The 21350-nt window shown below is 42.2% G+C and overlaps 1 protein-coding gene across 1 annotated transcript; it reads right to left on the bottom strand.

The window, feature by feature from the left end:
* Nucleotides 1-1811: 1811 nt before the first annotated feature.
* Nucleotides 1812-19470, bottom strand: LOC131220313 (ribosome biogenesis protein BRX1 homolog 2-like). Its single transcript, XM_058215265.1, has 8 exons — nt 19161-19470; nt 18919-19060; nt 17672-17750; nt 17425-17549; nt 8384-8485; nt 3364-3432; nt 3186-3284; nt 1812-2140 (listed from the first exon to the last, which is right to left on the bottom strand). Exons 1-8 carry the CDS (start codon nt 19364-19366, stop codon nt 2012-2014), a joined length of 951 nt encoding a protein of 316 aa, XP_058071248.1. The 5' UTR covers nt 19367-19470; the 3' UTR covers nt 1812-2011.
* Between the last annotated feature and the right edge of the window lie 1880 nt (nt 19471-21350).

Genomic DNA, 21350 nt, shown 5'->3' with positions numbered 1-21350 from the left:
AGGTCTAGTTGACGGTAGGCAACTCAGGCTTGAATTATAATGGGTCGAGTTGGAGGTTGGGTTAAGCTAGGGTTGACCATTAACTAGCCTGCTAGCCCAAGTTGCACCCCTAATCGGTCAAGCTAAATGGTAGGGTTGCCAATGAATATATGGACCCCTGAGTACCCGGTGGTTCCTACCTAGTTTTTACAATCCAGGTCCAACTTTCTGTAACCATCTAGATATCGGTTTGGGTCTGCCATTTCCTTTCTGACCCAAATTAGAATCAAGTCGAGTTCGCATTGGCTCCACTATCATGGACCCATTAGATATCGGGTCAGATCTGGTCAGTGAGTTGCTTTTATTACCAATCCTATGTAATTGAAGGGTTTTAGTAGATTCCCATGTTAATGATAGAGTATTTACAAGTCCCCACATAAAAATATAAAAACATATTGTTTGCAAATGATCACATTGTTGATTCCACATTATTGCAAATATCCACACTGCCAATCTTTAATGACTTCCATTAGCAACCGTTATACCCACATGAAATATACAACAAAATTCTCCTCCATGCTAAAAACATAAATCCTTTAATTCTCCTCAATATTAATAATACCATGAAATAAATTTTAGTGGAGTTAACTGGCAGAAGTTTTGGATGAAGCAAAAATCACCCATGGGCTGACCTGATGTGTGGCCTACATCTCACACGCAAGGGGAATCGTCTCTTTGGAGATGCTGCGAATAGCATCCCTTAACTATGGGTTGTCAACAGATCACTCCTGGAATAGTCATGCCTGGCCTGGTCGGGTTCAGGTCTTGCCGAGTGTGAGTCCTTTCGGGTGCAGGCTTTCAGGACCCAGACGAATGATCGTTAGGCTGCATGAATCATTTACAATTGGTGCATTTGGGAGGAGTGGTTTTGATGTGAATTAGATTCCAACTCTTGTTGAATGCACCAAAAGGCACTTTTTTGAAATCACAGCAAACATGCATCCTGATTATAACCAACTACCCCCAACTGGCTCACAAGACACAATCACCTCTCTCATTCCTTTCAAATACACAATTTGGTGATTCCGGTTACTTAGATTGCCCAATTCTAGTGGATTCCAGCTCTTTAGGCTTTCTGCTACTGGGTCTTGAGTATCAGAACCGTTGCCTGAGCTTAGTCCTGAAAATGAGCCCATAGTCAGTGATCCAAAGGTGGAAATGACTGGACTTGCCGTCCATTCATTTTGACCGTACATTTTTAGACATGAGTCTCAAAATGAGGCAAATTCAAAACTCTTAAGTACCATACCAAAAAAAGTAGGGATTGAACACCCACCGTTGAAACATTTTAGGGGCCCAACAAAGTTTTCGATCAGGATTTTCTGATTATCTGTGTCCTCCCTACATCCTAGAGTGAATAAGCAAATGAACGGGTTGGATCGCTTGGTAAATGGATTAAGTTTTGCTTTTTGGTCATTTAAACAATACAGAATGGAATAGTTATGGATTTTTGATGGAATGGGAATGCCTTCACCAAAGTTAGGTGTTTATTTACAATAACTTTCAAGTAGGTGTTTTTAGAAAATACACTAAAGAATAGGCGTTTATATGAGAATTCAGGTAAAGTACCGACACCATTTGAGAAGTTACAATTTCGCGTGCTTTAGGGGCAAGCAATGACTAGAACATTCAGTTGAGTTCTTGGGTCATGGGAATCTCTATTTTCTGCATGTAGAGAGCAATGAGTAGAGATTCAAATCATAATCACAGAGCTGATCCGGATTGCTAGAAGATATTTGCTTTCTCTTGAAAGATTCACCAAAAACACAATAGAAAAAGAAATAGTTTTCCTATCAATAAAAGATATAAAACTTATGTATCTGTTCTCTACAGGACCAAATAGAGACGGTAAAAGAAAAAAATGGTAGGAAAGAAGGCTGATTTACAACAAAACATCAGCTCATTTGGATAAAAGAGGTTTACGGGGACATCGAGAGTTTTGATCAAAATAAATAGCTTTTATGGGAATCATTTACTTCCACATATCTGCGAACTCATTAGGTTCCAACTGATTCAACTCTTCGTGCTCCTTCCTCCTCTTTTTGGCTTTGATCTTCTTTGCATATTTCCCAGCCTTTTTCTTTTTCTCTAGTGCCCGGATCTGAAGAAACAAGAGAGGAGAGATGAAGAGGCACAGCAAGAATAATACAATGATGATAACAAATATGATAAGCTTGTCGACAACATACTAGGAATATAACTGTGAAGATTACTTTTCCACCAATGGCCCAATGTGGCACATGTAAGCGAAATCCAGGCTATCCATTGGTGTACATGACACAGCCTGGAAATCAGGCGGTTTGATGTGTGAGCGAAACATGTAGATTTATAAGGAATTGACAAACAGTCCAAATTCAACACACACGACTGGCTTGATTTTCAGGCCACCGCATGTGTGGTAGGCCCCACTCAATGAACTTCCTCGATTCCACACAGGTGGTACATTGGCACATGAGGGAGAAGAGGATTCAAGATCCTGCGGTCACAAGCAGCCATAGCAACTCTACTGTAGTAATCCGTAGGACTCTACTGCAATAAACAAGACATTGTCCAACAGAAAATTCCCCTAGGAACATGTTCTCATGAGAATCCGTGAGAACTATTTAAGAACTCATACCATGTGTTGCGTGTATGTAATCCAGGCTGCATGGACCCTTCATCTGGCTTGGATGAAGGGTCATGCAAAAAATCAGCCAACTTCAGTAGGCCCAGATGAAAATCAATGCCGGATGAAGGATCATGCAAATAATCAGGCTGTTTTGCAAGTTTTGTAGGCCCAGATGAAAATCAATGGTGGGCTTTCCCTCACACCTTGTTCCCTTTGCTGTGGCCCACCTAAGTTTTGGATCGGGCTGATTTTCTGGACTTTGGGGTTTCATGAGGTGGTGTATCTGATGGACGGGTTGGATGTCATGCACACATCATGTGGGATGAGTTCTCAAGCCAATTATTTTATGGACCGGTTCCTAGGAGATCATTAACCATGGTCCAACAAGTATCAGCGAAGCAATATACATGAAATAAATAGAAGAATCAAAATGAATCACACATGAAAAAAGCATAAATCGAAACTAAACTTGAGAGATAAATCAGTAAAGGAAGAAATTTATGCACAAAAAGGAAGCCAAACATGCAAGATCAACTACCTGATTTGGGGATATGTAAAATGGGTTCTCATACAATGTTGGGCCACCAAAACTGCCGCCAAATATTTTGATTGGATTTAAGCAAAATCTGGGACCAACCTGTCCAAAATCAATTTTGAATTTAGTTACAAGTAAAATCTTCTGTGCCAGCAAGAACTAAGAAGCATCTATAACAAACCTCTATGAGGGTCATGTTGTCTAAACCACCACGGTCTACTTTATCTGTTTCCTTGTGAGGAGCGGTCACCTGAAAAATCAATATATTCATCATAAACAGCAGTTTCGGAAAAGGGCACAAATGGCAAGCATCCACATGGACATCCATAGGTAGACTTAGATGGTTGGTTATGTGCAACAGAAACTAAGAACCATGTTGGTTAGGAGTAAGTTGGTACAAGTTAAAGGCTCTAAAAGGGAAAAGGGAAGGCCCAAAAGGACGTGGATGGAGGTAGTAAGAAAAGACTCAATGACCTATGGTCTAACTCAAGATTTAGGCCCGTTTGTTAAATTTGAAGTCTAAAGCCTGGATAAGAAATCTGAAGGCTGAATCTGAAATCTGAAGTCAAAAAACTTGTTTGGTAACTATGGTGGAAGTCTGAAAATTAAGTACCAAATTTGAAACAACATGTTTGTTAACAAACATCTGAAATGTCTGAAATACGTTAATTTGACGCATTTGTCCCTATCTCCTGTTTGGAAATGTTTTACATTATAAAGAAATTATTTTTTATTAAATGAAAGTAAAATTATTCTATTTAATTCAAATAAACTAAAGTAATTAAGAGAAAATTAAAATATCATTATTCATAATTAAAAAAAACAGATAAAATATCATTATTCATAAAAAAACAGATAAATTCCTTATGTTGCCCCACGAATATTTCAAATCAGGACGTTCAATCCTCACGTTTTGGGCTCACTTGATTATTGGATCCACCTCAGTTTCGGTCCCATGTCCTAAAATAAACTCACAAAACCGATGGGCAGGGTGGATTTCTCACAAACATGAAGGTGGGCCCCACCTACGTTTCCAGCGCAGGGAATTCTGCAAGAGGTAGGGCTGTACACGAGTCGAGCTAGCTTGAAAAGCTCGCTCGACTCAGCTTGTGTCGGCTCGGATTGACTCGGCTTGAATGGCCGACTCGGGTCAAGTTAAGCTAAATTTCTAAAGCTCGAGTTGAGTTTGAGCCGAGTTCGTTTCAACTCGACTCGACTTGAAGCTCGAACTCGAGCTCGAGTAAAATTTTTAATACACACACACACACACACACTCTCTCTCTCTCTCTCTCTCTCTCTTAAAAGTTATAAAAAAAAAAAAAAAATTTAAAAAAAAAAAAAAAACCCTATTCGCCCGTGCCCATACCCCTCTCTCTCTCTCTCTCTTTCCCCAGACCCAACCCAACCACTGCCCACCCGCCGATCGTCGCCGGCCTGCCCTCTACTCTCTCTTCATCTCGTTCTCCAACTCGGCCCGCTTAGCAGTTAGCCCATTCGTCCACCATCCAAGCATCCACAAACAAAGGTATGTTTTTTTTTTTTATTTAATACAATAATTATATGATTTTAGTTGTATTTTTTTTTTCAAATAATAATTAGATTGGGTTGGGTTGGCTAGTTGGGCAATGGGCGATGGGGGGGGGGGGGATCGGGTTAACATATGAACAAGCTCGAGGTAAACTCGACTCGACTCGACAGCTTGGGCAAACAAGCCAAGCTTCAATGTTGAGCTTGAGGGCGAGCTCGAGCTCGAACTCGAGTATAGCATGGACGAGTCGAACTGAGCTTGGCCCACCTTAACTCGACTCAGCTCGATGTACAACCCCAGCAAGAGGCTTTAGCAGTAAATCCGACATATGGACGGATGCGGATTTCCTAACGAAAGCCTTTCGCATGAAGTTCCAACGCAAGGATTTTGGGTGGGGCCCACTGTGATGTTTGTGAGAAATCCAACACGTCCATCCATTTTTCAAGCTCATTTTAGGACATTCGACCAAAATGAGGAGTATCCAAAACTCAAGTAGGCCATACAAGATGAAACAGTGGGGAAAGGAATGCCTACCATTGAAGCCTTCCTAGACTCCACCTTGATGTTTATATTCAATCCAAATTGTTTATAAGGTCATTTTGACTGAGATGAAGTGAAAACACTATGAACTTAAACCGATACAAAACTTTTGTGGCCATATAAATGTTTCAACGGTGGTCACAAAATCCCCACTATTTCCTATCGTGTGGCTCATTTAAGTTTTGGATACATCTTATTTTTGGTCGCATGTCCTAAAATGAGCTCAAAAAATGGATGGACGGACTGACTTTCTCACAAACATCGCAGTAGGCCCCACACACAATCTTTCGCAGGAAGTTCCTGCGGAAGGCTTTCACAGGAGGAGGCGGATTAGATACTGACAGGTTCAGTAGTGAGACTTGCTACTAAAGTGACGTCACCAAGTTCTGTGGGACCCACCATGATGTGTGATGTATCCACACCATCCATCCATTTGGAGATATCATTTTAGGGCATGAGACAAAGAATGAGTCAGATCCAAATCTGGAGTGGACCCCACCACAGAAAACAGTGGGAAGAGTGACGCCCACCGTTGAAACCTTCCTAAGGTCGACTATAATGTTTATCTGAGATCCAACATGTTCATAAGTTAAGACAGACATGAAAGAAGGTAAAACACAAATTTCAGCTTGATCGAAAACTTTTGTGGACCTTAGAAATTTTTAATGGTGGACGGCACTCTCTCCACTGTTTTCTGTTGTTGGGTCTACTCGAGCTTTGGATCTGACTCGTTATTTGGCTCATACCCTAAATTTATATCACCAAATGGATGGACAGTGTGGATACAACACATACATCATGGCGGGTCCCACATAACTTGGTGACGTCACTTCAGTAGGGATTCTCGCTAATCAACCTGTAAGTAGCTAATCCGCGTCCTTCACGAGAAATTCGCGTCCGATCTGGATGGAAGCGGATTGGCCGGTATACCACACATCAGCTATGTAGCTGGTGTATTGACGTCAGCAAGTTCTGTGGGTCACATCATGAAGTATGTGTTATATCCAAACCGTCCATCCATTTTTCGAGCTCATCTTAAGGCTCGAGCCGAAAATAGGGCAGATCAAAAGATCAAGTGTACCACACTGCAAAAAGCAGTGAGGGATTGAACGTCTACCATTGAAATCCTTTTGGGGGTCACGGAAGTTTCGGATCAATATGAAATTTGTTTTTCCTCTTCATCCAGGTATTTGTGACCTTATGAATAGATTGGATGGAAAATGAACATTATGGTGGGCCCTACGAATTTTTTAACGGTGAAAATCATTATCCTCGCTGCTATTTTTGGTGCGGTCCATTTAAGCTTTGGATATGATTCATTTTTTGACTAATGCTTTAAAATTATCTCGAAAAATGGATGAACGATGTGGATATAATAAATACATCATTGTGGGCCCATGTAACTTTGATCTCCTTTGAACCGTTCGCACAACTTTGAGCTCGAGGAGCGGAGGCGCTCGTCTTCCCATGACACGTATCTACTCCCCCGCCACCAACCCCGTGGCTGGTTGTCGGTGCTCTGGGGCCCATCATGATGTATGTGTTTCATCCATTCCGTTCATCCATTTTTACTACGCATTTTAAGGCTTCACACAAAAAATGAGAGGGATATAAATCTCAGGTGGACCACACCACAGGAAAACAATAGTGATTGGATATCCACCATTAAAATTCTCCTAAGGGCCATTGTACTGTTTATTTGACATCCAATCTGTTGATTAGGTCATACGGGCCAGATGAAGGGAAAAAACAAAGATCATCTTGATCCAAAACTTTTATGGCCCCCAAAAGGCTTTTAATGGTCGACTTGAGTTTTATTCAATTTCCATTGGTTTTTATGGTGTGGCCCACTTGAGTTTTACATGTACCTCATTTTGGGCTCTTGCTCTAGAATGATCTGAAAAAGTTGATGGACGGTGTGGATCAAACACATAAATTATGGTGGGGCATAAATAAGTTTCACATGTTAAAAGTTAGTTTTCTATTACAAAAACAATTTAAAAGAGAAAAAATATCCATAGTAACTTGAAATGGGGTAATTTTGGAAGAAAAATTTTTTTAATAGAAAAAATTATGGAGCGCATTCCGCATTCACTATTAAGCCAGACTCCTATCGTGGAAAGAATTCAATGAAATATCGCAGAAAATCACTTAGCGCTTTCCGATTTCAGCGTTAACAAACAACTCTTGATACGGGGCATTTTCTCAATTCCGTTTTAAGTGTTAATTTAAGAGTTAACAAACAGGCCCTTGGCTCTCAATAAAGGGGAATGGCGAAACAGGATTCATGTAGCCAACCCCAATTAATTGGGATAATGCTTAGATGATGATGATGATTACGAGATCTGGAATGAACTTCATTAAAGCATCTGCATTTATAGGTAATTTTACAGGAAACATGGTGGTTTTTAGGCTTTAAAAAAACAAAAAACAAAAATAGAAACAGAAAAATGGAAGAAAAAGGGTTTTAATATTGTTCTTAGTACTCAAGGAGCAAAAGCAGATTGGATCTGTTGGGTACATTCATCTGAACAAACAGAGACGCACAGTCATATTCACAAAAAGGGAGCTTAATTTCTTCAACTACCCAGAATACAGAACAACGAGGACATGGGTTGAATTTTAAAAGCATCATGAACAAACAGAGAGGTTGAAAATGTGAATTGATTTGCACATAACGGCAGGCTGGCAATGGGGTTGGCCTGCTGACTTGGCAGACCTAGTCCAACTCAGACCCCATCTGGTGTCCATCAGTTCCAAAATGGGTCCGGCTTTTGGAATCTGATTAGTAATCAGAATGAAAAGGGTCCAACCCCTATCCAACAAATTGCAGCCATAGAAAGAAAAAAAATCTGTCAACAGGCCAGGTCCACCAGATGACATGGCAGAACTGGTCCGCTCAGATCCGATTTGGGCCCACATCTGAGTCCATAGGATCAGATAGGGGTCCAGGTCTTGAACTCCCATTAATAACTGGGTTAGACTTGGGTCAACCCTAATCAGAACCATTTACAACCATAAGTATCAGCATACTTGCACGCATGCATGTTGACATGAATATAGGGCATAGATACGTGTTTTAAAAGTTAACCAGTCCCAATCACAGGAAAAGTCCATGACATAATAACATTACCTGATAATTCCGAAACCATATGTGGTCATCAACAATTGAGAAGACAAAAACATGATCATGGTAAGGTTTGGCTTTTCTGTGATCCTTCGGCGTTCCAAATATCTGAAACACAAGGTGATAGTGTCAGTACATCAATCAATAGTATAAAATTGATATCTAAAAATACTCTTATAGGGAGGAGTTCTCGTCCACGTGGGAGAATATCCCATTTACACTATACATGTGTCTTACATGTATGAAGATTCTCGTCCACGTGGGAGAATATCCCATTTACACTATACATGTGTCTTACATGTATGAAGATCCAAACCACAAATGGACAATATGCTGAAAATCACAATGATCGGACAATCCTAAACATCTAAGTCATACGAAATTACAAACTGGATTTTAGTGGTTTTATAAAACATTTTAAAATGTTTAGGAAGGTCAGATCGCTTTGATATTTAGTCTTTGAATAAATGGTACAGATCATCAAGCACATGCCATTGTACAACATAGAAAGTGGGAGGATGAAGGTGGACTGCACAAGTATATTACCCAAACAGCAACATCCCACTCAGAGGGCAGCACCAGCAGCAAAACCAGAACTCAGGTGAAAGAAAAATTAGAGAGTAAGGTTAAGTTTCAAAAATAAAGCAAACAGAGTTGAATGGCCCATTTCATGTTTTTACTTTCAAACTAAACACAGAAAAGAACACAAGCGGTACAGAAACAAAAAGGCTGAGATTTTAAATTATAACTTGTTGCCTCCATTTATAGGGCTGTCAATGGGTCGGTTCCTAAACTAGCCATACGTGGGCTAACCAGGTTTGGCTCTTGCCAGTTCTTGCCTCATTCTTGAAGACCCAGATCCGATCGGGTTCAAGAACCCATCAGGCATACATCAAGTCCTTGAATTTAGGTTTTGAGTTGGGTTTCGGACAAATAAGAGCATTTATATGGTTGGCCCCACCCAATGGATGGATTAGATCACACATGTGCCACTTTAACACATACATGGTGTGGAAGCAGGCTCTCTTAAATGCACTGGCTTAGAAACCTAATTTTGTTGTTAAATAACAAAAAAAATAAAAAATAAAAAATAAAAATAAATAAATAAATTCTTATACATATAATACGACTAGAACTATCAAAACTAATTGGAGCTGACACAGATCCGGTTGGACCCTATTTTAAACCAGGGGAAAGATGCTAGACCCAAACTCAACCAAATTTCTTAATGGGTCCAAGAAATGGGACCCACACCTGTTAAAATTGGGTTGGGTCTATGAGGTACCCACAGGCCCAGGTACTGATTGACAGGCGCGGCTGAGGTGGGTGGAACCCCTGACTGTGGGGCTTGGGGTGATGTATGGGCCTTAAATCCACACCGTCCAACCATTTTTAAAGATCATTTTAGGGGATGATCCCAAACATGAAGCATGCCCAAATCTTAGGCGGACCACACCACAAGAAACAGCCGTGATTGAATCCCCACCATTAAAAACTTCATGGAGTCCACCAGAATGTTTATTTGCCATCCAACCAATTGATAAGGTCACAAAGACCTATATGAAGAGACCACACAAATATCATCTTGATCCAAAGCTTTTGTGGCCCAGGAGAAGTTTTTAATGGTCAATTACTACTATTTCCTGTACTATGGTCCATCCGAGATTTCGATCTGCTTCATTTTTTTGGATCATGCCCGAAAATTAGTTTTCAAGACCGATGGACGGCGTGGATGTAGTCACATACATCATGGAGGGCCCCACAGTCAGGGGTCCCACCAACCTCGGTGGATCTGGGGATCCGCTGAAGCCGTGCCCTTCATCAGCCCTATCAATTTACCAGCAAATTAGGGTCACCAACCAAAGAGGTTATCAGAACCAATAATGAATAAAAAGCAGTGACGTCAAATTATATTTTAATATATAGGGTATGCTTAAAAAAAATAAAAATCATAACAATCTTGTCCCATCTATTGGAAGTTGGCTTTATGAGTTTTGCTTGGCAAAGGTATGACCAGCTGCCCACTTGACATCAATCCTCCTTTGCCCAAGCTTCAGACAGGTGGAGCATCGCTACTGGGTGGAGTTTCATTACTTTTTTTTTTATTGATAGTTCTCTCACATATTAATGGACTATGGAATTCAAAAGAGTGGAATTTACCAACTTGTGGTTAATTTCCTACTTATTCATGTTGGGGGATCAGCCCCAATTATGTTGAGTGTAGCTGATCCATATCACAGAATTTTACTCCAAATCACAATTATGATGAATGTAGCTGCACGCCTGCACCATTACTCTCCCTCTCTTCATCCCCATATACGAAACTGCTAATTCCGTCTCTGTTCAACAGCAGGTTGCTGCAGTTTTTTGGAGGGTTGCCTGAAGAAGATATCAGAGTGGAGTTGCGGATTTTCAAGAATATTTTGTCTGATGATCGTGCTCTCAGCTTGATGTCAATATGCTGCATGGAATGGTCTGCCATCTATTCTCTAAGTTCGATGCGTAGCTGCAATAAGGACTACTGCAGGGTTATTGATGTGAATTCTTGGATTTGGGATTCTCGGGGCTACAGTCTGTGCCATAACTAAAGGCTGTCTATGCCAGGCTTAAGGCTGTTAGCTGCTTCCAATCTGTTGTGGGTTGTTGCAGTGAAATTAGTAAAAGCTTTAGGATTAAAGAAGAATGCGATGCCACATGCTCTCACAGAAGATGTCCGGTTGCTGTCCGACGCCCACTTGCATAACTCCCATCCCATGTTTGTTCTTTTGCTGGATGGTGGCATTAAAGATGAATGCATTTTTAACCAAATAATAATAATAATAATAATAATAATAATAATAATCCCCAGATTAATGATGCAATCCCCAGATCATCTGTCTGCAGGAAACCAAAGTGAAAAGGTTTGATGATCGTCTGTTGAGAACGCTTTGGAAGGCAACGGATGTTGAATGGGTGGCTAAAGATGTGTCTGGGAGTTCAGGGGGCATTCTCTTGGCGTGGAGAACTGCTCATTGGACTCTCATAAAGAGTACAGTAGGCAATTTCTCAGTGTCAGCTTCGCTGAGAAATAATGCTACGGATGTCACTTTCCTCATCTGCTCAGTTTATGGCCCCACTAACAACGCCTTAAGGAATGCCTTCTGGGATGAATTGAGTCTTGTTCGAAAAAGTTTTGCTGGCCCATTGTGCTTCGCAGGGGACTTCAATTCCACCAGGTTTACGGAAGAAAAATCGAATGGGCATAAGATGAACCCTCACATGATCGCCTTCTCCGACTGGATTGATAGTAACAGCCTGGTAGATCTTCCTTTACTCGGTTCTCGTTTTACTTAGACTAATGGAAGGCTTTCCCCGATTATGTGTAGACTGGATCGCTTCATTCTTTCCCCCGAGTGGCTAGACTTTCTGCCTTCCTCCTCTCAGGTTGTCCTTCCCAGGACTACTTCAGGCTATTGGCCCCTTATTCTATCTACAGAGGAGGTAGATTGGGGTCCTAAGCCCTTTCGATTTGATATTTCTTGGCTTCATATTGCAGGTTTTAAGTCCATGGTGGCTGAGTGGTGGAGGGACTTGCAGATCCAGGGTTTTGCAGGCTACAGACTGTGCTACAAACTTAAGATGTTGAAAGAAAAGCTCAAACAGTGGAGCAAGGTGGTTCGAAGCAAAAGAGAAGCGGAGATGGATTCCATCCTCTCAGAGATACATCAGATCGACAGTCGCGCCGAAATCAGCCCAATGTCGAAAGAAACCCTAGCCAAGAGAATTCAGCTCATCCAATCCCTCTCAGCCAGAATCCTGGAAGATGAAATTTCGTGGAAGCAAAAAGCTCGGTCCAAATGGATTAAGGAGATAGGAACACGAAATACTTTCACAGTATTGCTAGCATGCACGTCAGGGTCAATCGCATTAATAGCATAGTGATAAACGGCAATCGGATCGAAGATAGAGAAATGATTACTCGTGAAGCTATATCTTACTTTCAACGGCTCCTTCACGATGAGGGTTGGATTAGGCCACGGCTAGATAACCTCTCCTTCCGGAGCATTAGCGAAGCTGATGCTAGTTTCCTAGAAGCTCCTTTCTCCTTGGAGGAAGTCAAGAAGGCAGTGGATACCTTAGGAGGAGACAAAGCCCCCGGCCCTGACGGTTCTCCTATCCAGTTCTTCCAATCCTTCTGGGACCTCCTGCAGGAAGACGTGATGGCTTTTCTTAATGAATTCTATGTTCGAGGGAGACTTTCAAAAAATATTGGAGCGACTTTTATCGCGATGATTCCCAAGTTTTTGGGAGCGTCTGCTTTTAATGAGTTTAGACCTATCAGTCTCATTGTAAGCCCATATAAAATCCTGGCCAAGGTCCTAGCTAATCGTTTGCAAAAGGTGATTGGCTCGATCATTGCCCCCAACCAGTGCGCCTTCATCCTGGGTAGACAGATAATAGATGGAGCCCTTATCGCAAATGAATGTCTTGACTCCAGTTTCCGATCAAAGAAAAAATATATATTCTGCAACCTGGATATGGAGAAGGCCTACGATCATGTCGACTGGGAATTTCTTCTCTATTTGCTAAAGCGCATGGGTTTTGGGGAGACTTGGAGGAGATGGATAAAGGAATGCATCAGCTCAGCGCAATTCTCTATTCTCTTGAACGGATCGCCGAAAGGTTTCTTTCCAAGCTCGCAGGGCATTAGGCAAGGAGACCCTCTCTCCCCCTTCCCTTTCCTCACCGTCGGTGAGGCTTTATCCTCTATGCTTCACAAAGGCCAGCGGGAAGGTATTCTCAGAGGGGTCCAAGTGACAGGGATGCAGGATCTGATCTCGCATGTGCAGTACGCAGATGACATCCTTATCTTTTCTGAAGCCAGCGGCGAAATAGTATCCAACTTGCGAACAATTATTAGATGCTTTGAAGCGGTCGCAGGTCTAAAGGTTAACATGCACAAATCCAAAATTTATGGGGTCAATTTGGACAGTCAGGAGAGTAACGCTCTTGCTGATCTAGTGGGTTGTTCCTTGGGGTCCTTCTCGACTTCGTACGTGGGTCTCCCGTTATGCATTGGCCTGCCCAAAAAGCCTCAATGGGAAAAGGTTATCCACAAATTCCATCACCATCAGGCTGCGTGGAAATGTAGACATTTGTCAATTGGTGGTCGTCTCACTCTAATAAAAGTTGCTCTATCCAACCTTCCAACCTATTTCATGTCTTTGTTCCGTTGCCCTGCCACGGTCCTCAAATCTATTGACTCCCTCAGGAGAAATTTTCTTTGGCGTGGCAAGGAAGATAAGAAAAGATATAATCTCATGGATTGGAGGCAGGTCTGCAAGCAGACTAGAGACGGCGGAGCTGGTCTAAAGGATCTAAAAGTGATGAATCGAGCTCTTTTAGGGAAGTGGATCTGGAGACTTGGCATGGAAAAGGATGCTTTGTGGAATAAAATTATCAAAGGCAAGTATGAGAGTTCGGAAGGAGGTTGGTGGACGAGAGATTCTTCCTTGTATAGGGCCTCTGCCATATGGAAAGGGATCCATCGGATGAAAAAAGAAGTTCTTCAAAGGATAAGCTTCGAAGTTGGCAAAGGCGATTGCATATGCTTCTGGACTAACACATCGCTAGGAGACTATCCGTTGGAAAAAAAGTTCCCTAACACTTTTCAACTGGCGGTGAAGAAAAATAGTACCATTGCTGAAAACTACTCCATCCAAGCAGAGAATCTGGTCTGGAATATTCAATGCCGCAAGAACTTGGAGGACTGGGAAATCGGTGAATATGTGGAACTGTTGGGCATCATTCAGCATGCCTCTCCAAATCAGGGCCTTAAGGATAATCTCATTTGGACAGCAGACAAGTCTTCAGTCTTCACGATCAGATCATTCTTCAAGCAACTCTCCCTCATTAACGGAAACTCCACTCCTCAAGGCCCTCATTTCATTTGGAAGTACCCTGTTCCTCCCAAGCTGCATGTGTTCGGGTGGCTAGTTGCAATTAGGAAAATTCTCACTCTAGATAACCTCAGAAGAAAAGGAATGATTTTAACTAACGCCTGCATTTGCTGCCTCAAAATAGAAGAAACAGTCGACCATCTGTTGATCCACTGCCCGTTTATCTACCCCATTTGGACAGAGATCCTCTCCTGTTTCAAGGTCAGCTGGTGGTTCCCTAGAGATGTGGACGTGCTTCTCAAAGCTTGGCATGGTGTAAGAATTGGCAAACCGAAAATTCGGCTATGGCGGATGGCGATTCTGGCTATATGGTAGGCTGTTTGGACAGAAAGAAACAATCGTTGTTTCCGAGATGAATCGAAGCCTTCCTACTTAGTGGCCTCCTACGTTAAATGTCTGATTGTCGAATGGGCTTCCCATATGGATGGGATCAATGTAGATTTAGCCTTCCTTGAGCCCACATTGATGTTTATTTGTCATCCAACCTGTTCATAAGGTCACACAGTCATGGATAAAGGGAAAACAAAAATATCAGTTAGATCCAAAACTTTTGGAGTCCTCGAGAAGCTTTCGATGGTAGGAGTTCAATTTCCATTGTTTCCTATATCGTGGTCCACTTGTTCCTTGGATCTGCCTCATTTTTTGGCGCATGCCATAAAATGAGTTGGTTAAAGGGATGGACAGTGTAGATAAGACACATTATGGTGGGCCTCATAATTTAATATTTTTCTTCTTGGTTGACGTGAGGAGTGCTATAAATGAAAGCTGACGGTCAACGTCACCTTGGAAATCCAGCCAGAAATATATAGGTAAATAATTATTACCCATTTACCTTGAATTCCCTGTGTAATTAGAAAATCAAACAGGCCCTAACTCTAATCTCAGGAAGAAAGAGAGAAAAGATGAAGGGAGAATTTTGTATTTGAAACTTGCAAGCACTCTAGCAGCCAGAGACCTTGTAGGGCCTCTTGTAGTAGTAACGGCCATCTCAGTTGCAGCATGTTCGATGTGTCTGAGCGTGGTGCGATAGCGAGGCCCTTCGAAGATGTCACCATTACAAAAGCGGAAGCTTTGAATCAAGGCATAGATGCTTTGGGCATAACATCTATGGGCAACCAGTCTACAGTGTGGGGTGAAGTGCTGGGAGATGGTCTTTGCTACACGGAGATAATGTTTGTCTTGGGGAAGACAAATGGCTAGGTGATAACACCTTGGTTGAGAGGTTTCCAAGGTCATACAGAATCAAGAAATGAATATATGCTGCAGCCTCCAAACACATGGAAAGTGTGGGGGCAGGTCAGTTGGGAACATTGAAATGAGAAGGACCTTGAAGGAGGAAGAGTTGGTGGATTTCCAGCAGCTGATGAGCCAGCTAAAAGAGGTCAGACTCAATTCGGATGAAGAAGGCACAAGGATTTGGAGAACGGAACCTCCAGGTGTTTTCGCTGCTAAATCATGCTTCCGCAACCTTCATCCTTCGTCTCGGCGCTGTTTGCTATCTCACTTTGGAGGTCAAATGAACCCCCAACCGTAGTAGCATTCTCATAGATCGTTGCTCATGTTAAAGCCCTTAGGGTAAGCAGGCTGTAGAGTAGAGGCTTTGCAATTCCCAATAGGTGCATAATGTGGAAAGTGGCAGAGGAATAATTTGTTCATGCACTGTTCGGTACCAGCCAGCGTGTGGAGCCATTTCTAGGAAAGGTTTCTTATCAAATGCACACATACAGAGCCATTGGGTGAAGACTTATCCAGCTGGGACAGCGGCTCGTTCAAGAGACGTGGGAGACTGCTGTGGGTACTGGTTCCCTATGCTATCTGTTGGGATATATGGATGGAGAGAAACAGCTGGGCATTTTCGATGATAAGCAGTTCTTAAGCGGAAGTTTTAACTTTAATAGACAATGGGGAAGGGTCTTTTGCTGGAGTTGGCTGCCTTTTCTAAAGCCTTCAAGTTCCAACTGCAGTTGGGAATTCGCTACATTTGGATTCAACCTGCGAACGCACTGCTGCACACTAGAGCTCCAGTCGCTTGGACAGCTCCCTGGACTGGGGTATGGAAGCTCAATGTCTGCAGGTATCCCGTGGTCCTCAAGCTACAGCAGGGTGAGGAATTCTGAGGGCCAATCCCCGCTATCCTTCTCAAGCTGGATCACAGTGTCCTCCATCCCAAGCAAAGTCATGCGCCTGTTGTGCAATGGATTCGAGGGCCCGATTTGAGTGGAAGGGCAGTCTCTCAAGGTCAAAAAGTGGGCCACTCATGAGGTAGAACCATGGGGGCTTTGTGGTATTTTAATGTCATTATAATTCTTTCAACTAGATTAAACATATCATTCATTCATGTAGAGAGGGAAGCTAACGAGGAGGTTCAGGTTTTAGAGAGGGCAGGGGCAGATCACCCTGGCATGTTTGTGCACTAAGAGCTATCCCAACTGCAGCATCTTCAACCTATTTGAGTGTGGTGCAAATATAGGGAGGCCCTTCAAAGATACCACCATTAACATTAACAGAAAGTGTACAGATGCTTTGAAAGTGTTGCATTGTGTTCTTTGCATGCATGTGGGCCTCCTGCTTGTACCTATTTAGTTGAACATGGAATGTTACTACAAGTCTCTTCTCAACTGTTCAGTTGTAGCATGGGAAGAAAACTGTACGGCCCATGACCCAAATATCTTCCAGTTGTGGAAGATCCTAGCCCCCAGTTGAAGATTAGTCCTAGTGAGGAGATTTTAAGACATTCTACATATTGCAAGTCCTGATAGATGCACTGGTGTTGATAACTGCAACTTGCTATGTTGACTTTTCAAAAAACAATTTTTCAGACGCTCATTTTTTGAACTGTAATTCAGATAGTCATTCAAAGAGCATTCTAATGAAGAAAAACACATGCTGCCATCCAAACAGCATTCCAGATAAAATTAGTTTTCAGAAACTATTTCCAAGGAATTCTGTTCCTGAAAACTCATTTCTGGACTGTTACACAAAAAGGGCTTTACAGACCCTTCACAAAAGAGTCAAGAGAAACAATCATTCCATCCAGATACATGAAATGAAACGCTGAAAACTGGTTTTCTAGAGAGAGAGAGAGAGAGAGAATACAACTGAACACACCTGCGTGATTAACTCTTTCAAGAGCTTCCAATGAGGACTTTTATCAAAATTCGAAGAGAAAGTCAAAATAGGCCGTGAACCTTTCAAATGATTGCCAGTGAGCTTCAACTCTTCCATTGTGTGTACTGAAAGGAAAGGAACTTTATTTAATTAAAGCAAAGAAAATGCACGATCCATAGGAAATCTATGTAAATCATGTTAAAAAAATTCAATCAGAGCGGCTATTGAAATTGGAGGGAGACATTACCGGCATTAACTAAGAATTTGACAGATGGTCCATTAGGGCTCTTGGCCATCCAGAGGTATAGATCTTTCTGTTTCCTGCACTGAAATACAAAGTAAACCAGACATGTCAACGGCATTTTAAAAAAAAAAAAAATCCTTAAGAAACAAACAAATACAAGCTGGACATAGTCAGGTTTATTAATTGACAAGGTCAAAACCATACTCAGATCTTATTCAATTATTCAGATTTATTAATCGACAAGGTCAAAACCATACTCAGATCTTATTCAGTTAGTCCCATTCCCCTCTAAAACACAAACCCAAACCACACAATCTGTGATTGAGGACAACTGTGATGAGCTTGCTAAAGAGGACCCAAAGCAGTTCGGCACAAGTAATTAGGGAATGGAATTATAATGAGTCTCATCAGCACTTATGGCAGTTATCAATTAGTAAATGGAATGCAGACATCAAGGTGGGACACACTTTGGGCCATCCCACATGTGTGGGGAGGGGTATCTGACTACATCTGGGACATTGCTGCTGACATTCCAATGAAGGCAGGCGGGTGCCACACCATGAAGATCACCTGCCATGAAAATTAGGCAGGTCAACTAATTGGTTGGGCCAAAACATGAAGCTCACCCACAGTGAAAATCAGGATGGTCTACTCATTTGGTGGGTCACACCTGAAAGCTGAGTCAGACCATTGGCTGTCCATTGATTTTGTCTGTGCAGCTAGCCCAATGCGTGTAACAGCCTGAATTTTACCACAGGCGATCTTGATGGTATGGCCCGTTCTTATCACATGCCTTGATGTACTACACACGATGGCGTCGGATGTACACATAACATGTCAGTAGGAACGATGGGACTATATCTGAAAGTCAACACTCGGTGGGATATCCAACCAGTGCTTATCAGATGGGCCTCACTCAATGTGTATGTCTGACCCACATTACGGGCAGACCACGATGGTTGTCATGCAAGTCCATCCACACAATGCATCCCACCTGATGCATGGCTTGAATTTCTGTGTCCGAGTGTAGCAAAACTGTCTCATCTTCTAATAATTCTAAGTCAGTTTTATACTGCAATCCTAATAATTCTCAAAAAGATAAAACAAGATAACAATCTGTGGAATTTTAGTAGCTGCCCATTAACATTAACACAAGGAACATGGCAAATAAACTCCCATGAACCAACCATAACAAGAAGCGAATATAAGAACCAATAAAGAAAATTTCAAAATTGAATTCCAAAACCCACCTCGAAAAACAAACAGGAGGAGCAGTTCCTAAGCTCGACGAGCTCATTCAGTGTAGCACCTTTGCTTTCTTTCGACTCGACCTTGTTATCTTTCTTGCAGTGCGGCAACATTGACACCACATTCAACATCAAATGCCGATATCTGCAAAATAATAATAATTAATAGATGAATAAAAACCCAAAGCCACAAAAATCCGAAATAAAGAAAAAAATCAAAAAATCAAAAATAAATCAAAAATTACCTATAAATGATGCGCCGAGAGCACGTGACCAAGACCTTCTCTCTATTCCTAAAAAAGGGAGAATCGCCTCCTTTCTCTTCGGTCTTCTCTTTCCAACCCAAGAGCGTCCGTTTCGGACGCGGCGGAGCGATTTCGTTTCTCTTCTCCTTCGCAGCATCAGCAGCTCCAGGAGTCTCTGCTTCGCTCTGCTTTCGCTTCTTCGCCATTGATTTTTGCAGCTTCCCAGCTGCTGAGAATGAGGCGCGAAAGAGGTTTTGCAGGAAAGAGAGGGAAGGCGAGGGGTTAGGGTTTTGGGATTGGGAGACCGTATGGTAACTGGTAAGGACGGACGCGGATTGCGTCCCACTCCCGCTCGTGTCCAGCTGGGAACGGTCAGCAGCTTTGAGTGGCCACCGTGATGTATGGGTCTTATCCACACCGTCCATCCATTTTTTCGTATCATTTTAGTAAACGATTCACAAAGTGAGGCATATCCAAGGCTCAAGTGGACCACACCACAAGAAGCAGCGGTGATAATAATTCTCACCGTTGAAACTTTTCTAGGACTCACCGTAGTGTTTATTTTCCATTCAATCCATTAGTAAAGTTAAGGACCCGAATGAAGTAAAAAAACAAACATCAGCTCTCTCTAGAGCTTACGTGACCCCAAAAAATTTTCAATGTTAAGATATTTATTTTCATTGCGTAGTCAACTTAGAGATTTGGATCTGCCTCATTTCTGAGTTAAAATCTTAAAATGACCGGAAAAATTGAATGGATGGTGTAAATAAAATCCGTGATGTCAAAAAGCTGCTGCCCGCTTCCCAGCTGGAGACAGGCGGGGGCACGACGTGCTCGCCCTGACGTATCTGTTCATCCACGCTGTTCATCACTTCTCTAAGATCATTTTAGGGAATTTGCAAAAAAATTAAGGCAGATCCAATGCTCACGTTGACCGCACCAAATAATAAGGTTGGGTTGCATTAAATGCAAGAATTATCTTTGATGTGGTCTACTTGAGCGTTGATTCTGCTTTTTTTTTTTTTTCTTTTTTTTTTTTTTTTTTTGGACATATCCCAAAATGATCTTAGAGAAGGGATGGACAGCGTAGATAAACAAATACATCATGGTGGCCCGCCATCCCCGTATTGGTCCTCGTACGTTTTTTTTTATCTGCCTGTTTTTTAGATTCCGGTCTTGCAAAACTGCTGATGGACGGAGTGGATTTGCGGCAGGCATCTCTGTAGGCCCACACAGCTTCCTACAACTGGTCACACGAATATCTCTGCGCCTGGTGCAGTCTATCCATTTGACACGTGGCGGGTTAATGTATGGGTCGGGACCGGCTATCCAAGTGGGCCATGTCATCGGTCAGGAAAAACAAGCTTGTTGCACAATTGCATCCGTCGCTTTTTTCTTCCCCCTTATCTGGCAGCGGTTGACCGTCTTTGTTCCTCCCCATTGCTTTGAGGGCTTTTTTATCGGACGGCTTCGATCATCATATTTGTATATATCTCGTGGGCGCGAGTTCGGTTAGACCGTGGGGCCACCCAGATGTATGTGTTGTATATCAACACCGTACATCTGATTTTTTTTCAGTGCCAAAACGGTGGCGATTAAATGCCTACCATTAAAAACTTTCTAAAGCTCACTGTTGTAGTGTTTATTTGTCATCTAACCAATTGATAAGGGCCTGTTTAGATTGACAGTACGGATTGTATAGTCTCGCATTAAATGTGAATTTTTCTATCTTACAATGGTGAACTGGAGCTCGCGGCGGTGGGTTACCATGCGCGCGAATACATCAGCAAATCAAAATTTTCAAATGGCGGTAATGTGTTTTTGGACGACACTGCATCATGCATTGCAGTCTCTTCGTTGCACTGTATTCTAAGGCAACAACATAGCTATCTCTTTAAAGGTTTTCTATCTATGGAGAATGAAAATATCCTACACCGGCATCGTCATAGATCATCTCCCTTCCATTACATGGTAGCATTTAGCTTCTCCATTTCTTCTCTGAAGGTCTGAGGTTCGTTATACAGGTGATATTCTCTTTGAGCTCTTGGATTGGACGAAGTAGATACAGCGTGGATGAGCGCAGACCTCATTGTGGGACCCACACAGCTTACGTTGAATTAACTCGCCTCTTTCGATAGTGCGTGCGCATTTCCTACGGATGCCTTTCGCAAGAAGTTCCTACACTGGTAA

Source organism: Magnolia sinica, chromosome 1, assembly GCF_029962835.1.
Source record: "Magnolia sinica isolate HGM2019 chromosome 1, MsV1, whole genome shotgun sequence".
In the NCBI taxonomy this organism is placed as follows: Eukaryota; Viridiplantae; Streptophyta; class Magnoliopsida; order Magnoliales; family Magnoliaceae; genus Magnolia; species Magnolia sinica.
The sequence above is the reverse complement of the archived record's forward strand: the minus strand, read 5'-3'. Positions and strand labels throughout refer to the sequence as shown.

Coding starts and splice junctions, on each gene's coding strand:
- LOC131220313 (XM_058215265.1), bottom strand. CDS start 19,366: ATGGCGAAGAAGCGAAAGCAGAGCGAAGCAGAGACTCCTGGAGCTGCT. Junction 17,550..17,671: donor CAAATTCTTAGTTAATGCCG/GTAATGTCTCCC, acceptor CTTTCCTTTCAG/TACACACAATGGAAGAGTTG. Junction 2,141..3,185: donor TTTACATATCCCCAAATCAG/GTAGTTGATCTT, acceptor TTGTTTCTTCAG/ATCCGGGCACTAGAGAAAAA.